At 41.0% G+C, this 22886-nt stretch overlaps 1 protein-coding gene and 1 long non-coding RNA gene across 2 annotated transcripts in view; one reads left to right on the forward strand and one right to left on the reverse strand.

Annotated features, from left to right (window-relative positions):
• The window catches only part of SPAG17 (sperm associated antigen 17), a 254989-nt gene that overhangs the window by 215537 nt on the left and 16566 nt on the right, over positions 1-22886 (forward strand). The window contains exons 41-48 of the mRNA XM_047725498.1: positions 1928-2027; positions 2775-2877; positions 4951-5079; positions 12044-12180; positions 13467-13651; positions 15582-15642; positions 18265-18409; positions 20998-21142. Coding sequence (XP_047581454.1) covers positions 1928-2027; positions 2775-2877; positions 4951-5079; positions 12044-12180; positions 13467-13651; positions 15582-15642; positions 18265-18409; positions 20998-21137 — 1000 coding nt within the window. The 3' untranslated portion in view covers positions 21138-21142. The remainder of the gene's footprint in view (positions 1-1927; positions 2028-2774; positions 2878-4950; positions 5080-12043; positions 12181-13466; positions 13652-15581; positions 15643-18264; positions 18410-20997; positions 21143-22886) is intronic.
• Positions 17202-21004, reverse strand: LOC125097657 (uncharacterized). Its single transcript, XR_007126576.1, has 2 exons — positions 18251-21004; positions 17202-17878 (listed from the first exon to the last, which is right to left on the reverse strand). It is a non-coding gene; the product is annotated as an uncharacterized LOC125097657 (long non-coding RNA).

A 22886-nucleotide genomic window follows, 5' to 3' on the forward strand; every position in this document is an offset into this window, starting at 1 on the left:
AGCCAATGGAAGTTTTTGAAGAAGAAAGTAAAACACATAATTAGATTTTTGTCATAGAGAAGGGTTTGCAGCATGTAAACAGATCTGGGGAGGAGGGTTAAGAAATTAGAGAGTTTGCAGGAAATGGAGAGTGATCAACAAGTATCAGATTCTATGGAGGAATCAGAAAGGAGAATGAAAAGAGGAATTTGGGTTGATTACCTGAGAGACTTATTTTGTGAGAACAGCTCTAAGAGAATGTAAACAATAGGCCACACTGCCATAAACTGAGGAATGAATCAGTGAGGCAGTAGAGAGAAGATATTTTAATAGGAAATCAAAGTTGTTTGAGTAAGATGATATTTTGATGTGGCCAGTATTTTCTGACAGAAAAGCTAGTATAAGAGAGAGGGCACTAATCTCATGTCAGCAGACCTAGAGTCAGTTCCAGTTTGATTACTTACAGCTAAATGATGCCAGCTGGTTGCTTCAGTTCAATAAAATTTACCTCATGAATTCAGTTTGCTTATCTATAAAATGAGGATAATTGGGCCATTTAATACCTGAAGTGTCTTTCAGCTCACACATTGGGCGACTAAGAGCTAACTAGCATATACACTTATCCAGATCATGGGCTTGCGGGCAGGCAACCTGGGTTTTAATTCAAACTTCACCACTTACTAGTTACGTGATTTAAAGAATGTTACTTACCTTTTCGACACCTTGATGTTTTGACCAGAAAAACAGGGATAATAATAGTAACTCATAGAGTTAGTGTAAGATTAGATGTGTAAAGCACTTGGTAAAATTTCTGGTATGTAATAAGAACCTAAAAATGAGAACTATCTCAAATAAGATTAGGTTCATCTACATTTAACAGACAACCCCTCAAGTCAGGGCTTTTACAAGAAAGTTTACCTTTCCTGATGTAAAAGAAGTCAGAAATGAGTAGTCCATGGTAAACAGCACCACAACATTGCCAGAAACTCAGATTTCTTCTTTTTGTCTGTTCCATCATTCTTTTTTTTTTTAATTTTATTTATTTATTTATTTGACAGAGAGAGATCACAGTAGACAGGCAGGCAGAGAGAGAGAGAGAGGGAAGCAGGCTCCCTGCTGAGCAGAGAGCCCGATGCGGGACTCGATCCCAGGACCCCGAGATCATGACCTGAGCCGAAGGCAGCGGCTTAACCCACTGAGCCACCCAGGCGCCCCATGTTCCATCATTCTTAGTGCATGATTTCCATCCTTAGTTTGTGTCGTGGTTGCCGAATCACTGCTTCAGCTGAGGCCATTTCATCCATATTTCAGGAAGTAGGAAAAGAGATGAGACAAGGACAAAGGGAAAGCCTCTCTGCTGTGTTGGCCTTCTTTAAAGGCTATCTGGAATCTTCAGTTCCTTGTCATTGGCCTTCCCTCTATATAGGAAAAGCTGGGAAGTAAAGTTTTTAGCTGGTGTATTGCCTCCCCAGTCTAGGGTTCTCATATTGGAAAGACAACTAGCAGGGTTATCATGATTGCTTTTATTTTACTTCCTAATCACTGAGACCACACTAGTCATAAACCATTCCTTAGGTTTGGGTTTTAGCTTTTGTTAACCATGCTACTGAAATTATAGAAATCAGTAGAATCAAATGGGCATTTAAACCTCAGAGAATTGAAAGACATGCAAAAGAGGTAAACCATGTGGATTTTAGTCTTTTGAGATCAACTGTAGAAAACGCTACCACGGGGCATCATTATTTCCTATCTTAAAGGAAAGTCTGATTTCTGAAGTAGGAAATGTGACTGATTCTAGAAGGAGCAGAAAATGAACCAAAGCAAACTGACAAAAAAAATTTCTGATGAGTTAGTTCTTACCAGCTTTATTGTTGGTGATTCCATTTTCTGTGGGATTTAAAGCTAAAATTCTGTTTCTTCTTTTTGTCATTATGGAAATATCAACCAGGAAAGAAATTGAAAACACAAAAAAATATCTAACGGAAATTAGAAACAAAGTAATATCACCCTACTTCAAATCTGAATTGAGCAAGTACTATCAGTCTCAGGTAATTGAATGTAATTAACAACAATCGACTAAGAGCCTTTACAAAAGTTAATGTAATGCATGTGTCATTATGTAATCAACCTTTCTGATGTTTCTTTCCTGCCTCAACCCAACTGACTTTACCTTTCATCGAATCCATGTCCTCACAAGCATATGAGAGGGAAAACTAATTTCAGGACTTGCACCTAAGGAGAAGTTTGCTGCCAATGTATTATTACTACTCCACCTCTCTGCCTTGCCTTGTCACTATTAATTACCCTCTACCATCCATTTTAAGCCCTTTTTTGGGTCAAATTCTCCCTATTTTTATCCTCTTATAGATTCTATTTTGAAGTTTTTATTCCATTAAAATTTCTGTCCTCATCTGCTCTTGAAATAGCACTGAATTACTATGCGTTCTTGGAAGCCCATGGAGATAGAGCACTCCACTTCTATGAACCTTGAAACTCCCAAGCAAAGTGAATATTTTCATGTGTTTTGAGCCGCCTGTATTGCTACAAATGTTCCAGTTGCTATTATTAGCCAAAAGCTGCCTGAGAAGAAGTTATAGGAAGTTATGACAGATTGACAAAATCTAGAACTGAGTTAAACAGTCTCTTGAAAAACATGTAGTTTGCCAACTTTCTTTTCGGAGCCTAAAAAAAAAAAAAATTGCTTTTATCATTGCTCATCAATTTAATGTACTTGTGACTATTGCCTTCCAGGCTTGCTTAAGTCTTAAAGGAAGTCTTTTGGTTTTTCCTTTCAGTTTAATTATCTGGACACCCTTTCTAAAAACCTGCCTCCTTTTACAAAGAGGGAGGAAGACACAAACAAAACAACTCCTAAGAAGATAGCTGATCTTCCTCCAGGTAACGTGTTCATGTAGCTGTTAGTCCTGTTAATGGGCTTCAATGAAGAGTGCCTAACAAAGGCCTCTTAAGACAGAACTTGTTCCTACCACCTTTGTCTCAGTACTAGTTAATGGCATGACCTTTTGTGACTTGTATATTATAAATTTGGCTGAGTTATTTGAGGAAATCAAGATAAAAATAAAATTTGGTTTTCATCCCGCATGCTTAAAATTTACCTAAAAACATTTAAAGAGCTGACTAATTTACAAATCAAGGGAGTAATGAAAGGATGGTAGAAAATAGGGCAAAAATGCAGGTTGGAGTTATCACTTCACATAATACCTAATTATAAAGAGGAAAATGCATCTTTACAATGGAGAGCTATGGCATTTTCCAGCTTAACCAAGCGATCAGATTTCTACCAATTGTGACAGCCTAGCATTAGGTGTTTTTTCATATAGTACAATATGAAATGCTTAAGACCTATGTAGAATTCTTGCCCAAAGTCCTTAACTTGAATTTAACCAAGAGGAAACAATCAGACAAATCCAGAATGTAGACATTCTATGAAACAACTGTCCTGAACTCTTCAAAAAAGTCAATGACATTAAAAGGAAAAAAATGGAACAATTGTTCCATATTAAAAGAGACTATGGGCACCTGGGTGGCTCAGTTGGTTAAGTCGCTGATTCTTGCTTTCTGCTCAGGTCATGATCTCAGGGTTCAGCCACTACATTGGGCTCCCCACTCAGCAGGGAGTCTGCTTGAGGATTTCTCTCCCTCTGCCCCTCCCCCTGCTTGCTCTCTCCCTCTCTCTCTCAAATGGAAGGATAAATCTTGAAAAAAGAGACAGAGAGATCGAGACTTATGAGGCATATAAACTACATGCAACACATAAATTTGGGTGCTATGTTGAGAAAATAAACAGATTTTGGAGCAACTACACAAATTTGAAGAGAGGACTGTATAGTTGAGGGAATTGTGGAATATCTGTGAGTTTTCTTGGATGTGATGACAGTGCTACAGATGTGTAGAACAATGTCTCCATTTCAAGAGATGCATGTTGGAGACTTTAGGGATAAGATGGAATTTAGTACTTCTCTTTAATAAACTGGGTAGTAAAACCACCCAGATAGAAGGGTTTTCTACTGAACAATACAATATCAGAGGCTCAGCTTCCTGGAATGAGCATAACCAAAGGAAACCTCTGATTACCCCAGAGATTGCAAAGAATAAGCCTGGAACAATAACTTAGACATGAGATAGGAGAAATGAGATATGAAGGTGGATGGTGCTGGTGCCCGTCTTCTCCCAGGCAGACAACTCTCATCAATGAACTTCAATTAACCCCTTGAAAGGGGTTGATGCCACAGGTTTCTCAACAGTCCTCCAGCAGCCCACACTATTCAGCCAGGGTTGCCTACATACAAGTTTAAATCCCCAGTCCTTGATAGATATATATATTTTCTAAACATTTTTTTATTTGAGAGAAAGAGAGAGAGGGTAGGGGAGGGGCAGAGGGAGAGAGAGAATCCTGAAGTAGCCTCCCCTCCAAGCCTGGACTCTGGGCTTGATCCCAGGACCCTGAGATCTTGACCTGAGCCAAAATCAAGAGTGCAACACTCAGCCAACTGGGCCACCCAGGCGCCCCTTGAAAGATTTATTTTAAATTTGTTTCATGTTGTACTTCTTAGATATATTTTAATAAAGAGTCACATCATCATAATAATGAATGGATTTAAGATTGGAAACTTAAAAAAAAAAAGAATCACATCTCAGTTACTCTGGCCAGGGTAAAAGTTTACCAGGTCTCTGCTTCATAACCCAGCCAAGATAACTACTGTGTTATCTCATAGAACCAGCTAACTCTCAGAGAGTGTGTTCTTTGTAGATACTGTCCTTTCATTAATGGCAAACATTACTTCGTATAATGAAGACTCTCTCCCTCTGACTGGACTTCATCCATGTGATCTTTCTAAAGGCGAGGGTGGTGGGAGCACCCTGTTCATGATAAAAAAGAATAAAAACAACAGTAGTCCTTGTATCATTGTCCAGAATATCACTTTATAATATTTGTTTGGGGTTTTCTAGATGGCCAGCCAGATTCAGAGGAGGAATCCCCACAGTCCCCACGGCGTCTTCTGAAACTGAAGAATTTTGAGGATATCAAGGAGTCTGCTGGCCAGAACCAAACTGAACATTTAGAAAAACCTACCGAAGGTATGGTAGACATTTGCTTTATTCTATTCATTCCCCAAACTGAACATTATGTCTTTTTGGACTAAGGAATATGGCACTGAGAGCTGAGTGTGTGGTTGTTCATTACAGAAAAAATTCTAAAGGGTCACAGATCCTGAAGCAAAGGAACTTTGTAAGGCTTCTTAGCATATCAAAGTATCTCAAAAAATGTTTTGAGAATGACTGAAAGCCCCATAGTAAAAGGAAAAGATGGCAAATGTGTTTTTGTAGATTATTATTGTATTCTATTGCTTTATTTTATATTATTATTTTATTTATTTTATTTTAATTAATTTCTTGCCTTATTTGATTTTATCCCTCAGGGATCTGAGAGTTTGCCTTATGTACTAAAGATCAGGAAACTGGTAGCTTTGTTGAAGCAGCCAGTAATTTGGTAGTTAGGCTCAGATTGACCTGCCATTTCAGTACTTTCTTGGTCTGCAGGTGCTAGAAGAGAAACAGAGTATTTATGCAGCACATCATCTCATTGAGGTAACAGAAATTAAAATATGGAATAATACAAAGTAATTGTCGTACAGGGAAATCACATTACACTGATCTCACTGAAGTCAATTCAACTTTATGGTTGGTCAGCAAAAAAAAAACAGAGTAATTTAAATCATGTAGGTGAATTTGCACTTCTTGATGCCTGTGGACATGGCCCATAGTGAAAGTGAACTGGAAGTTTGCCAATAGGTCTTAGTTACCTCTTATGGAGGGAGCATCTTGACGCATTTTGGGTAACTTAAGGGATTTGCCTTTTGCCTTCCTGATTTTAACGTTATCTCTTGTATAAAGTTTATTCATTTAGTGGATAATTTGCTCAATGCCTACTGTCTGCCAGGCATGTTCTAGGTGCAGAAATGCAACAGTTAAGAAGCTAAAGTCTTATAGGGCTGTGCCTACTATGGACAGACCTAGATAGTAAGTAAACAAATGAATTAGATAAATTCAGATTGCTTGCACAGAGTAAAACCACATATAATGTATAGAGAGTGTCTTGGGGAGAGGGATGGCATTTCATTAGGGGGTGAGAAGGCTCCTCTGGGAAAGGACATCTGAGCTTAAACAGAATGACAGGAAGGAGCCAACCATGCAAACCCTGGGGGAGGGGAATGGTGCAAGTAGTGGGAACAGCAAGTATGAAGACCCTTAGGGAAGAAGAAGCAGAAAAATTGGCATTTAGCTAGAAGAAAACGGACAAAGGGAGAGGCAAAAGGTGAGGTCAGAGATAGGAGTAGAGATAAGACTGTGTGATGCCACATAAGGACTTTTGGGCTTTAGTCTATGTGTAGTTTTTAGTTAAACACCACTGGAAGGTTTTAAACAGGGTAGGAGCATGACTAATCTGTATTTTTAAAAAATTACTCTAGTAGCTGTGTGGATAATAGCTTATGGTGGGGAAGGGGGAGTAGACAAGTGGAAACTGTGGTGGGGGAGGAAGCCACTGAGGCAGGACATGTGAGCCCCAGCAGAGACCTGGCCGGAGCAGTGGAGGCAGAGAAGGTGGAAAGCAAATTAACTGGAACCATATATTCTGGAGGTAGAGCCAACGGGACTCACTGGTTCACTGGATGTGAGGCTGAAGGGTAAGAGAAACTAAGGATGGTTCCCAGGGTAAGTACCATGGGACCAGTCTTGAGGCTGAGAATGTGTAGCTGTAACAGGTTTCAGGTGGCGCTAATGTTGCTGCTATAGGATCACCCTTCGAGAACCATGGCCCTAAAGCAAACTTTAGAATGTAACATTCAACCAGAGGAGGGGCCACAAAAGTCTACTAAGAAGAAGAAGCCAGTGAGGTCGGAGAAAAACAGGAGCATGAAAATCAGTGTTTCCAGTGGATCAAAGTGCCCCAGAAGGCCCAGTGAGATGTGGAATAACCACGGGACTGGGTAAGGTGGAGATTGCTGGTGATTTTGGCAAAAACACCCTCAGGGTATGGTGGGACCTGAAGCCAACTCAAGGACTCATGGACTGTGGGCTATTTATGGAATGGCTGAAAGGAACCAGCAGCAGGAATGTGCAGCTTCCCCCAAGAGTTTTGCTGAAAAGACGAGAGAAATGGCATTGCAGCTGGAGGCAGATAGGTGACCAAGGGAGAGATGCAAGAAAAAAAAATTAGACATATGGGGGATGTTGAGTTGCAAACAATAATTCAGTAGCGAGAGAATTTACAATGCAGGAGGAGGGGGCTGACTGCAGGAAAGCAAAGTTCTATAGAAGGTGAGAGGTTGTGACATTTGGGGCAAACCCTGAGTGTCAGAGTTGATCTTGGATATAAAAAGGCCACCTCATCCACAGTGACAGGAGAGAGAAGGAATATGGATACCCTGGCAGGTGGGTTTTCATGTTTAATATGAGGCAGATGAACAAGTCTGATGGCAGAGGAGTGGGTATAAAGATAGAAAATCCATTCCAGAGAAACAGGAAAGCAAAACAGGAAGGGGGTGACTGATTATTTCAGGTGACAGTTTCATTTCATTAGAGGTCTCAGCAAGGTCAAATGTTGTGGGCTAGATACTATGGGGTAATGAACTAGATTAGGAGGTCATGACTTAGAGAGGAAAGTGGGAACAAATTCTGAAAGTGGTAACATTTTTGGTATTGGTGAGGTTGAGATTCAACCATGGGAGTTTCTGGATGGAGAAGCACAGGGTTTTGGTTGGGATGTCTAGTTGATGTCTCCAAGAGGTGAACTGGAAGTCCATCTGGGGTGTCAAGATCTCCAGGGAATCCAGGGAATGATTGAGAGGTCAGTAGATAACAAGTGTGTGGGGACAGTGTAGGAATACAGTCTGATGGCTTGAGCTTCTAAGAAAGGGGGGGTTTGATATTTTTTTAAATTAACATATAATGTATTATTTGCCCCAGGGGTACAGGTCTGGGAATCATCAGGCTTACACATTTCACAGCACTCACCATAGCACATACCCTCCCCAATGTCCATAACCCAGACACCCTATCCCTACACCCTCCCCACCAGCAACCCTCAGTTTGTTTCTTGAGTTTGTCTCCCTCTGATCCCATCTTGAAATGGGAGTTTTTAAAGAAGGAAAAAAAGTCTTTGAAATGAGGGCACCTATCACACCCCTAGGCATGGAGATTCCAAGATGAGAGACAATAATGCGACTCGATAAAAGTAGTAGATTACATTTTGATTTAAACAATACCATTTAAGAAGTTCAGGATAGGAAGAGAGTAGGGGAAAGCTCTATCGGAGAGCTGGCCGAGAAGAAAAAATTGGATTTCGTAGGTTTTAAGATTTAAGATTGGATCCCTGAGACAACCCTCATTTTACTTGAGGAAACTGAAGCCTAGAGGAGGGCAAGCAATCTCTAAATTCATACAGCAAATCTGGGAGGGCAAGAAAGTGAGTTTTTTGACTCCTCATATTCTATATTTTATTATGCTGTCCTCCAGATGCAGGAAGGAGAAAATACTTTATACAAAAAAAAAAAAAAAAAAAGTGTGGGGGTGTATGTGTTCCAAAGCCTGATAGTAGAAATGAACTGGAAACTAGCATAAATAGTTCAGTGGTTCCTGTTTGGTCATCGATAGAGTCAGTCAGAGGAGGTCTGGATTTTGTAAAATAAAAAGGAACTTGTTGGCATTTGCTACAATAAAACTGTATAAATCTCATAGCAATTTAAAACAAGCATTTTTAGCGTTTGGGGTTTGGGGGTGGGCTGTAGCTGCCTTTGTTCCAGGCTGCGGGTGGACACACTGGGGGCCCTACGAGGCCCTGAGATCTGAGTGTGCACATCTCCTCCCAAATCCACACTCAGTGACACCACACTGAGAGCTTGAGTCCGCCAGGCAAGCAATCAGCAAATATTGCAAATGTGCAAAGTGTCCAAGCCAGGGCAGTGTTTCTCCACAGAGGCAGTTGTTAAACTTTTACCAGCACTCCAAGGGCTGCAGGAGAAATGTGGGGGTGTCACAGCTCCCACAGGGAAGGAGGTGCCTCCCCCTGAGACTAGCTGCTCTCAGGGTGGAGGGGAGCAACTCAAGAGTGGAAATGCACGCTGTGGCTCTCACAGCCTGTGCTCAGGACTAGCCCCCTGCCCTTTACCCCTACCTACTCTCACTGGTCAGCTCAAGTCCTATAAGAGACCTCAATGTCAGTGGGGCAGAGAAATATGCTTCACTTGCAGGGAAGACATGTTCAGTGAGGAAGCACAAAAAGCCATGCCCTGAGGGAAAGGAAAAAAATATTATTATGAATAGATACCACAGTCTGGCTCAGCGTAGAAATGGGGAGCCATGACAGCTTCTTCAGGGGTTCACACACCAAGGTTGTAGTCAGATGATACCACTAGAGGACCATCCCAATTTCAATTTTAAAGTACCTCTGTATCAGCTACTTCAAGCCCCTCTAGTACTCCTCTCCACTCCTCCAATCCCTGCTGAAGCCTGGGGTTGGCTCAGTAGGGTGATCATGCTTCTGTACTGTGGCGGGCATCCTGGTGTGGAGTAGCACTAAGAATCCAGGCTCTATCTGGCTCTTTAGAGAAGAGCTGTGTAACCTTGGGCACACTGTCCAACCCCTCTATCTCTTCCCATTTCCTTTTCTGTAAAGAGGGAATGATGGTATACACATCACGGGGTTGTCGGGATTAAATGGGTATCTGTAAGGTGCTTTTCGGAGTAGTTCCTGGGACGTGATTAATGCAGGATCTGTATTTACTATTAATAATAATAGTATGAGCGATTAATTAGAACCCATCAGACTGGTAAAATGCAGTCACAGTCATACACTCATGGTAAGAATACAAACAAAAAGACACGTCGAGGCATTAGAATGGTTGCATATGTCAGGAATGGTGACCAAAGAGAATAAACTACATTAAAATGTATATTGTTATATAAGGGATATGATAAGGGGCACAGATGAACAGTCAGATGAAGAGGCACATAGGGTGAAGTTTAGAAGGGTCCAGCACAGGAGTGTCTCTCCCTGTGGAGTTGGGGTGCAAACCCTCCAGGCATGGATGTGTTCACCAACCCAGAAGCTCTCTGAACCCTGTGCTGTGGGGATTTTTATGGAGGAATTTTATGGATGAATGAACCACACAGGCATGACCAATCACTAACTCAATCTCCATTTCCTCTCCCCTTCTTAGAGGATGGAGGTGGGGGTGGAAGTCCCAAGCTTCTAATCACGGTTTGGTCTTTCTAGTGAATGGCCCCCATCTTGAAACCATCCAGGAGTCCACCAAGAGTAGCCTCATCACATCCAAAGACACTGTGATCGCCCAGGAAAGTCCAACACATTTACAAGCTCTGTGTCAGGAACCTGGGTCAAAGACCGAATATTAGGAAGAAAGATGTTCCTAGCACTCTTATCATCTAGGAAATTCCTAAGGTTTTAGGAGATCTGTGCAAGAAACCAGGGGCGGAGACACTAGTAGGAAGAGCATGTTCCTGATGGAGGCTGACTCACTTAGTGTGCATTCCGGTCCTGCCACTTCTTTTCGTTTCCTGGACAAGTTATTTAACTTCAGTTTCCTTGTTTGTAGAAAAGAAAGAAAGAAAGAAAGAAAGAAAGAAAGAAAGAAAGAAAGAAAGAAAGAAAGAAAGAAAGAAAGAAAGAGAGAGAGAGAGAGAAAGAAAGAAAGGAAGAAAGAAAAGGAATGAGAGAAAGAGATACTGCTATTGTACTAGTTAGGATGCTTTGATTTGTAACTGAGTGAAATCAAACTTAAACTCACTCAACAGAGCTGGGGAACATTTCTTGGTGCTTAAAAGCAAACCACAGAGTTGTGGATATGATGCCAGACCAGGGATGACTGGATCTAGGCGCTCTGGCTTTTCAGGAATGCCTTTGTGTCTGCTTGCCCCTCTCTCTGGGCCTTCCCCTGGCCTCCATCTTGCCCAATCCCTACTTGTCCCTGTTCGCTTTTATCCTCTCCTGCAAAGAATAGACTATGTCCATGTGGCAAGAACCTTGACAAAAGAGAACCAAGATTTTGATTCTTCCAGATCCATAACTCAGTAGGCAAGTTGGGATTATCCCTGCTGCTTTCTGAAGGAATATCCTGGTGAAGGGCCTGCATTGGCCTTGCATGTGTCATATGCTATCTTGATGGCTGGGGCCAGAGATGTGGTGGCACCAGAAGTATGTGTGGTAGGAGTTGGGGTGGAGGTGGGCAATGGGGAGAGTGCTGAACGTACAGTAATCATAACTGCCTTCAACCTGAGCTCGTAGGATTTGATTAGGATTAAGTAAGAGGCTCTAGGTAAAAACATGCCTGCTGTGCTTATCTATAGATGGTGGACACTCAAATATCAGTTTCCTTACCTTGCCTCTCTTGATGATTTGAAGGTGTGAAAAGATATTTGAATATGCTCAGATTTAAAATACTGTTTTTGTTCAACCTCCTGCATATTTGGAAAAATGCATACAACCGAAGCTCTGTAAATTACCTACTTTTGCTCACTCCTTCGTCAAGTTCAATGATCTGAGGATTTAAGTCCCTGGCTTAATTTATCTGTAATTACCAAGCCAGTTTTTATAAACATAAATGCAGTCGTTGAACCAAAAAAATTCTTATGATTTCTCTCCCATTGGTTTTAAGAGATCTTTCAGAGTCAGCGTTTATTGTGTTGTACCTTGTTGATTTAATGGAAAGAACCCTGAGGAGATCTGGTCACCCAACTTCTCAGAAATTGTTTTTTCTCAATTTATTTAAAAATGGTGATGCTAATAAGCCTCGTGGTGTCCATCGCAGAGGGGTGTTGTGAAAATCGATGTTAAGTAAAATCTCTTTGTAAAATGTAAAAACGTAACACAAGAATTGATAAAAAGCCTCTATTCCTTTAAATAAGTTCTTTGGAAAGGAAAGGAGAGACGTTTTCCAAGTTGGTTTATGTTGTCATAAACTGGTAAGATCTCAGATGTCTTTGAATAAAATGTCCATGTGGCACAATTTAAACTTCCTAACAGACCCAGAATCCTGTGTGCCTGTGAAAATTCCAACCCAGTCACTGCTGCAGGATGTCGCAGGACAAGCAAGGAAAGAGAAAGTGAGGTTGCCGCACTACTTGCTGAGTTCCAAGCCCAAGTCTCAACCTCTCACAAAGGTAACACAGACATGGGAACCATGTTCCCAGAGCCAGTCTGCATCTGATGTAATCCTGACTCGTTGAAGTTGCTGATTTCTAGCCGCCGCGTACTGCTGTTCACTGTACGTGCGAGATCACCTCCCCATGAAGGCATTCAGGTCACACAGAGATGAGCTAAGGCTATGCTTTTCCAGAGCCAGCTCACCCTGGCTTGGGAGAGGAAATTTATGAGCCAACTCTAAAATCATTGGTAGCTTGAAATCAGCCTGCAGGAATTCTCGCACCATGGAAATCAGCAAATGCAACTGATCAACATTCTTTGCAGAGAGCTGGGTTAACACACACTCCTGGATAAGGGGATTGGCCACCCTTCTCATGACTCAGGATAAAATCCAAATGACAGCATCACAACAAACCCTGTTTGTTTCTCTACCTCATTAATCTCTACCCTCATTAATTAATCTCTACCCTCAGTACTCACTTCAGCCATTATGGGTTTCTCTGAGTTCTCCAAAACCACCAAGCTCCTTCCTTCCTCAGCCTCTAAGATAAAGATTCCCTTGCATCTCTGCTGGGAATCCTGCCTTCAGCCTACCAATCCAGTTTTGAGAATCAGCCTTCAATGCTTGCATGGCCACACCATGTTCATGGCCACCACAGAATTTATTACAATGTCCGTAATCAACAACGTGATAGGAGTCCCTGGGGATCTTGTTAGCATGCAGATTCTGAGTGACTGGGGCCCAAGAGCCTGCCATTTCCAGCAAGCTCCCAGTTGAGCCCCATGCTGCCAATCTGGGGAATAACAAGGGCATAGGACAGTGATTCTCAAAGTGTGATTTCCAGACAAGCAGCATTGCAAGTGCCTGGAAATTTATTACAAATGCAAATTCATGGACCCCATCCCAGACTTACTGACTGAAAAACTCTGGGGGGTGGAGTCAGCAATTTGGGTCTTAACCAACCTCCTGGATTCTGATAGAAGCTGAAGTTTGGTAATCACTGGCACCAAGAGCATAAAGTTTAGAATCAGGCAAACTTGAGTTTGAAACTTTACTCTGCCACTTACCACTTGAGCAAATGATGTCTTTCTAGTCCTCTGAAGTTGAGCTTCTTTATCCTTAAACCAAAGCCTTAAATACCTCCTTACGTGCTCTTGTAAGGTTTACATAAGATTGTTAAAGCTCATTTACTCCCATGGCCAAGCAGTTCTTTTCCTCTGGCATTTGAACCTTTATCTTATCTTGGGAACACAACATAGAAACCCTTTTCTTTGATTTGATTACTGTTTCCTTAATGCAAAGGTGCAAGATTCGGTTGGAGGAAGAGTGAAAACATCCTCTGTTGCATGCGCTGCCATTAATAACATGACTTCATCTCCTTTTGGATTCCATCTTCTCCCACCATCAGTGAATTTTGGAGTGTTGGAAGAGGGACACACCTATGCCACCTCCGTGAAGCTCAAGAACGTGGGAGTGGACTTCTGCAGGTGAGGCCAAGGCACTGAAGGTCTGCTCAGGTCCCCTTCTCCTATGCTTGTCTTCAGCTGCCTTGCATCAGCGAAGGTTTATTTGAACTGAACTCTAATTACACCTTGACTACTAAATCTTCACGTCATTCATTCCATCATTTACTCATTCATTCATTAATTCTTCATCAGCTCAGTATTTATCAAGCCTCAACTATGCCGTGGGCCCTTCTTGGCTCTCCCATTTATCATTATTCACACTTTGGCAGAAGCAACTCAGGACTGATCTGCAGTAGCAAAGAGTGAAGGGGAAGTTGTACCAGTCTTACGGGAACTAATGCACAAATCCTGAAAGTCTGGTTCTCAGATCCACCACCAACTGTAATATCAACTGACATCTGTTTGCCCTCTCTGATCTAAAAGTGGTTTTCATTACCTTATTTCTGCATAACTGAGGCAAAAAGGGAAAAAAAAAATCACCTGAGTCTTTAGGGCTCTTTTGCCTCTGAAGATCTGACTTGACCATAACCCACAAGCTGTCCTTCTAGTTGAAAATATACTAGATCTGACATTCAGTGACAAGAAAAAGAGTCCTTCCTTTCCAGATCAATAGAATTGTGGAACTTGTAGAGACAGACCTTAGAGACTATTATGAAGGATCAGGGTAATATGTTTTAAGGTCTTGTAGGCTAGAGCAAGGCTGGACCTCAGATCTTCTGTGGACCTGCTTGCCTGGGACATGTTGTTTTATCAGCAATTCTGTGCTCACTGCTTCCTATGGGAATTCAGTCCTTCCCACTGGGGCAATATATTCTGTGTATATATAGGAAAACTCCCAATTACAAAAGCTCCCCTATTCTATTTTTAATTAAACTTGAGCATAAGGTGGGGGTTTTTCCCCCATAAAAAGTGGAATAAATGTTTATTTCAATTGCAGAGTTATGCTCAGAGTTATGCTGTAAGTGGCAAGTCCTTCCAATTTATGATCCTGGACTCAAGATTGGAAATCAGATGAAATACAACTGCAGAGGCATCTAGTTGAAAAGATCCACATCCCATTTTAGTTGAGGCAAATATCCAGCTTCAGGAAATATATTTGTTTCCTCAGAAACAACCAGGCCACCAGATCAGACATTATTGGTTTTTTAGGTTGCTGCCAACAGAGTGGGTGGGGAAAAATAGAGAATCAACTTGAAACTAATAAAACTCATCCGCGGAGATCCTGTCTACTCAGTGTAGAATTTTAGCTTTCGGATTTCCTTCCTTGGCTTGTTAAATTCAGCCGTTATAGCACAGGCAGCAAAGTCGATGGTAGGAGCAGCAGGATTGAGGTCAATGTGGAGGTAGGCTTTCCCTGGCATTTTAATTTACTCCAGGTCTTTAACCTTCAGGCAGAACCCGCAAACCACAGGAAGGGAAAAAGATCAATAAGCACCACGTGTGAGCATGGGGCTTTTCAAGTTCTCCAACATTCTCTGAGCCTTTTCTGTTTCTCCTCTGCCCAAACATGCAAGCCCCATACCACGACAGAGCAAGACTGGCTCCCATGCTCCAGCGCTTTCCAAAAGAGCCTTTATTCTTCAGCTTAATGATCTGGCAGTCAGCCTCGGTGTTCACGCCGGTGGCCACGCTGCAGTGCACACGGCAGCCAAACATTCACGACAGTCTGCCCCGAGCGGCTCGGCAGCATCCAATAACCAAGGGTGGAAACTGGGGTTGGAGTCTGTTTGACGCTGATGAAAACTGTTGTTGGAAAGGCAGTTATGAAATAGGCCCCAGATTCTTCTCCCAAGTGACGATTAAGTTGTTCTCCTAGTGGTATGGACCTCCCCAGCTCCCAGTCCCACTCCTTTGTAGCAAATATTAACACCTTCCTGATTTTATAACATCCCGGTTTGTTCATTGCTTTTTTCTTATGGCCTAAATTTATTTCCATCTTTTTGCCTGGTAGGTTTAGGGTGAAGCAGCCCCCACCCAGCACAGGACTCAAAGTGACTTACAAACCCGGGCCTGTAAGTCCTATGAGCTGTCTGTTGTGTGTGTCCGTGTGTGCATGTGTGAATGTGTGCATGTTTCCGGGGAAGTGGGTTTTTTTTAAATCATTCTATGCATTCAGTTTAAATCATATATAAGTCTAATTTTTCTAGTATCATAAGCAAAAGATTCCTGGTATGGCATACCGCATGGCTTAACGTTGCATACTGCACATAATAGCTGTGGGACAGATCCTGTGTGTAAACAGTTAAACTTCCAGCTATGGAAACTTTTCTGAAGTTCACTTATTTGTCCCAGTACTACAGTTATGCACAATTGTATGAAAAATACCTTTTTATAAATTAAATGTGATTTGACATGCATTTGGAAAGCTGATTACCTAAAGGTGTCCTGTAATAAATTCTTCTGCAAAATGAAAAATCTCTTGGAAAAGCAAATATTCTATTTTTTGTATTTTCTATAAATTTGGTTTGTTCTTTTGCTGCTTGCCAGAGAATATTATTTAATGATATTCTAAGAAATAGTAATATATTAGTCATCAGCTGCCTCATTTCTCCAGAGTTCTGAAAATATCAATTTTAAAATGTCAACCTATTCTATTTGCTACATTCTCCAAAACGGGGTGCTTCAAAAAAAAATCTGTATATTGCTACTTGCTTTAAATTATGATTTCAGTAGTATCAAGTAAACAAAAATTTATTAATATATAAATAGACAAAATATAATATATAAAATAATATATAAAACATAATAAAATCACACTTGTAAATCTTAACATTTATTTCTTGGCACATTCCTTCCATTTCATTCAACAAACTTTGAACGCCAGTGATAGGGACCGGGGACAGGTGATGTTAAAAATGAGTAGACATATCTAAGTTGCTCCCAGAGCTGGGCACATAGTGGGGATTCACAATGTATGACTAAGTGACAGAATGAAGTAAGGACATCTGGTAGACACATACTTGTTCATCACAGACAGGGACACGCATAGTCTCATGGGAATACATAACAAGGGCATCCACTTCCATAATGAGCATATAGTGTTCACTGAGTCCCAAGACCTTAAAACAGCCACAATTGTATGTTGACCCAGAAGGGTCCATTTGATAGGGTGCAGAATCAGTTTGCCTCTTGTTATGACTGTGCCACCAGCAGCTCAGTGATACTTTTGGTTAATTAACCCTCTGTACCTTGCCTTCCTCATGTGCAAAAGAAGTTGCTTGGACCTGATCATTTCTTAGTCCATTTCCAGCCCTAATATCTTATGGTCTACAGCACGGTAGTCTGCAGGCTGCAGTTCCAAACAGAAATCTCCTTCGGGGTTAGTTCCACCAATTCATGAGTACCTCTCTGTCACATTTCATCACTGAACTGTGTCAAGATTCCAGAAACTCTGGAACATAAAGTAAAAGCAAAAATCAAAGCAAGCTCTTCTTCCACTGTTCTGAGAAGTTAGAAAACTTTTTTCATTTAAAATAGGGGTGATGCCAAAAGCCAAAATGACTGTTGGATCAACCTTTGTAGGTACTAAAAACTCAGCATGTATTCTTTGAAGCTCATTCTCTGTTAGGGTTTATTATTATTGTTATTATTATTTTCTTTTTGACAGTTTTGGCTCTGCAAAAATATAATCTATAGACTTCTCCATATGTAAATCTAACCACTGTTCAGCCTGCTTAGTTGCCAATGCTGAATGAATACACCCAGGGTCAGAGTAGATCTGAGCGGGGGCAGGGTGCCAGCTGCCTTGTGCAGAGTGGCGTCATCCCAGCCTTGCCCTCATTGTTGGGCTGAAGGGCAAAGGGCCTGGTCCTCAGACATGGAGAGTTGGATACCTTCCAGTAAGCAGACCTTCATAAGTACATTGTTGAAGAAGTTGAAACATTTTTCAGTTCTATTATTTATAAACTATGAAGAAAAAAGTACTTGTATCTAATTGCTTTCCATGTGGTGGTTTCTGATGTATTTTTTCCAGACAGTTGTTCGTTCTCAAGTCTGCTTTTTAGCCTACCTCCTGGAGAGGCAGCTTAGGAACACAAACAGCTCTTTCTTTCCTGGCCAGTGTTCTCTTCAAGGAACAAGGCAAGAAGCCCATTCCTTGCTGTGTTTCTTCTTCATTATATATCAGGTTTCTTCTTTGTTGGTCCAGACCTCTTCCACGTAGCTTTCAGACCTAAGCAGTTTGGCATTTAAACTCATTCTGTCTCCTTCTGCTGGCTTTGTCACATCACAGGTCCTCCATTAGGCACACTATAAACCAAGAAGCAGGGCAGGGAAGTTGTGGGGTTTAAATTTACCTTTATCTGCAGGGATGCCCATAGGAACTCACTGCTAACATTCAAGAAATAGCACAAGTATGGGCATTGTAAAAGTTTTCCTGCAGTTCACCACAGTACACCGACATTCTCTTCCTAAATAGCATCTGGTTTTCTCCTTCAATTTATCCTGGGTCCCATTTGCTCAATGTAACTCTACCTAACGAACCGACAAAATAACTTTCTAAATGCCATCATCCAAAAGCACCAAACATATAGATGAGAAAAAAAGATTAGAGAGTGTAACTAGCCCAAATTCAGGTTAAAACCAAGATGTGAACTCAGATATGTCTGATTCTAAAGCTACCTTGTGTCCTATAGGTGGCGGCTGGTTTGCAGACTGAACTCAAGGTGGAGTTATTTGCCATGGCCGTTGGAGAGGATGGGACCAAGGGATTAACACACATCTCGCACAATATTGAGATAATGACTGAGCATGATATTCTGTTCTTACCTGTGGAAGCAAATATCCTTTAAAGCTCAATTTAAGTAGTTATAAATAGAGCAAAAATTACATATGAACAATGGGAAAACAGAAGTCAAAATGCTATTCCCTAACCCCCTCATACCCATACTCCATAGCTTCATTAATTCTTTAAGACCACAGAGTTAAATTTCTTAGGATGAAGACTGTGTCTTCACTCATCTTGTAAGTAAGCATCCAACAAAGTGCCAGTTACATAGTACATGCACAGTAGTAACTGTGAGTTGAACAAATGCCACTGTCAGTGGCTGTCTGTGGTATCAGACAAGCAGAGTGGTTTTGAAAAGCAAGTCTTTGTCATGAAAAAAAACTTGTAATCTTGTTAGCGAGTAGGAGATACTTTATTATAAAGGCTAAATGGATATTCACAGAATTACATATACACACCTTCATATTGGTGTCTCCTTCATGTGGATACCACACAGAGATCAAGTAAACTATTATATGCAAGGTACTTATGGAATATTTCTTCGTATACAAAAATGAATTGGACTCCTTCTTAAAAGACTTACATAATCTAGAATCAGAAATAAAGTGTTCCCATTTGATTCCTATATTATTTTATACTCCAGTGACATGAAGCATACAGTACGTTGTGTTGTAGTTATGCATCTATTTGGTATTTGAGCTGGGTCTTATAAAAATACAAAAACTTTTTATGAAAGGAGACTTAAAATGAACAAATCCACAGCAGTAAGAGAGCACCAGGTGTCAGGAAAGGTAGGGAGCTCAATTTGTTGAGAACTTAGGGAGTATTAGGACACATAGTGGGATGTTGGTTGGAATCAAGTTGTGGAAGAGTCTGACTCCCTGCTCAAACTTTATCATATAAGCAAGAGTGAATCACTGAAGATTTCCGATCCAGTGGTTGTATAGTCAGCATATTTTTATAAAAATGAATCCAGTGTTACTATGCTGGCTATGTAGAAGAAGAGCAACTGGTTGCAAATTTCTATTTGCAAAGGGCCATTGGAAGTCCACTTCAGTAAGCCAAGTATAAGGACAGAAACTATCATGTGCCAAAAGTGGAAGAGAGACATGGATGGAAAGACATTGGCAGGGGAGTGGGGGGGGGGATGCTGTAAAATCTGAGGTGGAACCCATTGATAAAAGGAAGTAAGAGGACATGAGTTCCACTCTAAGATTTTGGGCTCAAGTAAAGAATCATGGATATGCAGGTGTGGATCTCGATTGAGGAGTTAGAGCTGGAAATGTAATCATTTTAAGCATTTTAAGCATCACACACAGAGGTGACAACTGAACATATGGGAAAGGAGCAGAGATTTCAGGTCTGTTTAGTGTGTAGGAGGAAGAGGAAGCAGTGGAGACAGAGTAAGCAACTTAGAAAGCCAAGAAATATCTCAGAAGCCATAGAATTTCAAGGAAAATATGGACATAGTTGACAGATGCTATAGAGATGTCAAGGAAAGTTCAGATTTAAGTAGATCTCTAGATTTGGCTGAAAGAAATCAATCAGGAGAGAAATGTTAAAAAAGATGAATGAGACGTAATTGAAGCAGCAATATTCAAAGAAGAGCAAAAGAATAATCAGGAACAGAGCTGAAGGGTTGGTCTTGGTGAGGGAGCTGGCAAAGATGGCTAAGATTCCAGACATTCTGAGGTGAAGGGGAAATTTAGGGGAACTTGTGTCAAATGACCTTGATTTCAGTAGAAATGGAGTTGAATTCATTTGTCCACTTGTTTCAAAGGTAAGTGTCTCTAATTTGCTAGGAACTGTTCTAGGCAGTGAACAAGAGACAAAAATCCCTGCCCTCATGTAGCTTACATTTCGGGTGTGGTGGGGAGTCTGTATACAAAATAAGTAAAATATGGGCCATAATGCTGCTAAGTACAATAGAGAAAAATGAAAAGTAGGAAAGGGAGTACGGGGAGTGTTATGGAGGATTCCAATTTAATAAAAGTGAGAAGACCTCACTGGGGATGTGGGTTGGTTCCCCTCCCCACCCCCATATTGGTGGCAGGGTTTGGTGATAGAAGGAAACTAACCAAAGAATAAGAAGTTTTTTCCTCCAGGAATTAAATCAAGTCTTCATATCCTCATCACAGATTATTGGATGCTTATTTAGACTACCTGATCCCTGCTGCCAGTCACAGCAGTTCAAGTCATTTGCATTTATGCTAATAAAGAGTCTATTTCCCTGCTCATAGATTAAAGGCACCTACCAGTTAGGCACAGATAGAGGAGGAAGAGAGTTTTATTAGATCTTTTATCTACTTCTAAAGTCAATAGTGAGAATTCATAGCCCATTTCCCAAAATCTGTCCCTATCCCTGGATGTTGATATGATTTGGGACCTGGTTATGGTGACTGATGGCTCCTATAGGAGGACTAGCCACAGTCAGCAGAGAAGCATACACTGGGTCAACAGGAGAAATCTAGGAAATCAATATCCATCCTACATCCCCTAAGCCTAGAATTCACATTGCATAGAAAAGTACCCAAAATTGAGCTAATGATGTTAGAGAGGAGGTTCTGATTCTAAAATGTTATGATTTTGTATATACAAATCATTTGGTCATGAAAGTCATATTCCTTAATGAGTATTTTACCAGTTTTAACAGGTAGCAATTATGATAACAGACCAAAAGATTTTCCTCAGGGAAAAGAAAATCCCATGGTCCACAGGACTTCTACGATTTCTTCCTCTACACTTGGAGTCTTCATGTCCCGTAAAATTTCTCAACGTTAAATCCAGTAAGTAACAAACGGGAATTTGATCTTCAACCATTCAAATGTGAGGCCTTAGACCTCATGTTTGGTCTTCTCTTATAGCCAGAAACCAATAAGCCACTTAATCCGGTGGGGTGGAAATACTGGTTTTAAATAATTATAATAGCTATTCCCATGTATACATGATCATATCTAATCTTCATACTAGCAATAAGATAGTGATTATCTTTCCCACTTTATAAATAAGGAGTGAAGCTCAGAGAATCTTAGGTAGATGATATAAAAATCTAACCTACTTCAGTGTGATCCTAAAGTTTGTTCATTTAAGCACTGTTTTCAGTGTTAAGCTGACCTTCCAAAAAGCACAAGCAGCAACACAGGGAGGTCCTTCTGGACTGGAAAATTTACAATTAAGCCCATGGTTGTCAAACATTTTGGACACAAGATTCTTTATATATTCTTATAAATTATCAAGTATCCTGAAAAGCTTTCATTCACATGGGTCTTATCACATTTACCAAATTGGAATTAAAACAGAAAAAAATTTCTATGTAAAAACCATAAGGCCAATTATTAAGAGTTTTTAAATGAAAAATAACTATTTTCCATAACAAAAATTTATTACTCATGAGACATTGTTTTACATTTTTACAAATTTCTTCAATGCCTGGCTTAATAGAGCATGGCTGGGTTCTCCCGCCTGCTCTATATTTGGTCTGTCACGGTATCAGACATCACACAGCCTCTGGAAAACTCTACTGGATGCTCATGAGAGAAAAAGCCAGATAGCCTCTTGTATTAGTTTCCTAGAGCTGCTGTAACAAATTTGTACTAGTTTCTAGGGGCGGCCATGACAAAGCAGCATAGACCAGGTGGTTTAAAACAAGATATTCTCTTGTAGTTCAGGAGGGCAGAAGGCCAAAATCAAGGTGTCGGGGGTGGGAGGTGGAGGTGGGAGTTCCTTCTGGAGACTGAGGGAGAATTTGTTCCATGCCGCTCTCCTAATGTCTGGTGGTTGCCAGGAATTCTTTGGTGTTCCTTGGTTTATTACTACATCACTTTAATCTCTTCCTCTGTCTCAAATTCTTCCCTGTGTATATGTTTCTGTCTGTCTCCTTATAAGAATACCATTCATTAGGTTTAGGGGCTACCCTAATCCTGAGTGTCATCTTAAGGTCATCTTCACAGTTTCTGGCAGACATGAATTTTGTGGAGACACACCCAGTGTAATTGGCTTCTGATCCCCCAATATTCATATCCATCTCATGTGCAAGATATGTTCATCCCATCCCAACATTCCCCAAATTCTTCACCCATTCCAGCATTAACTCCACACATAAATTCTCATCAAAATAAGCAGACTCAGTTTCACATCTCATCCCTCTAAATCAAGTATGGGTAAGATGCTGGTATGACCAGCCTCAGTCTCCCTTCCATTGGTGGATGTGTGGAGCTAGAAAATAATCTGTCAGCTTGCAACACATGATATTCCCAAATATATTTTAGGATAGATATTCCCAAAAGGAAGAAAGTGGAAGGAATAGAGTCACTAGGCTAAAGCAAGTGTGCGACACAGCAAGGCAAATTTCATGAAGTTTTAAGGCCTTAGAATAATCATTTGTGGCTTGTTCTGCCTTCTGGGCCCACAGAGGCTTCACCAGCCCCAACCTCCAGGCCTTCAGAAGTCCTGTTGGCCCCCACCCTCTCCATCCAGGGCGTGGGACAAAGTCTTACCCTCTGGGCAGCTCATTCCCTGCTTACAGAATCC

The sequence above is a fragment of the Lutra lutra genome, chromosome 4, assembly GCF_902655055.1.
Source record: "Lutra lutra chromosome 4, mLutLut1.2, whole genome shotgun sequence".
NCBI lineage: Eukaryota > Metazoa > Chordata > Mammalia > Carnivora > Mustelidae > Lutra > Lutra lutra.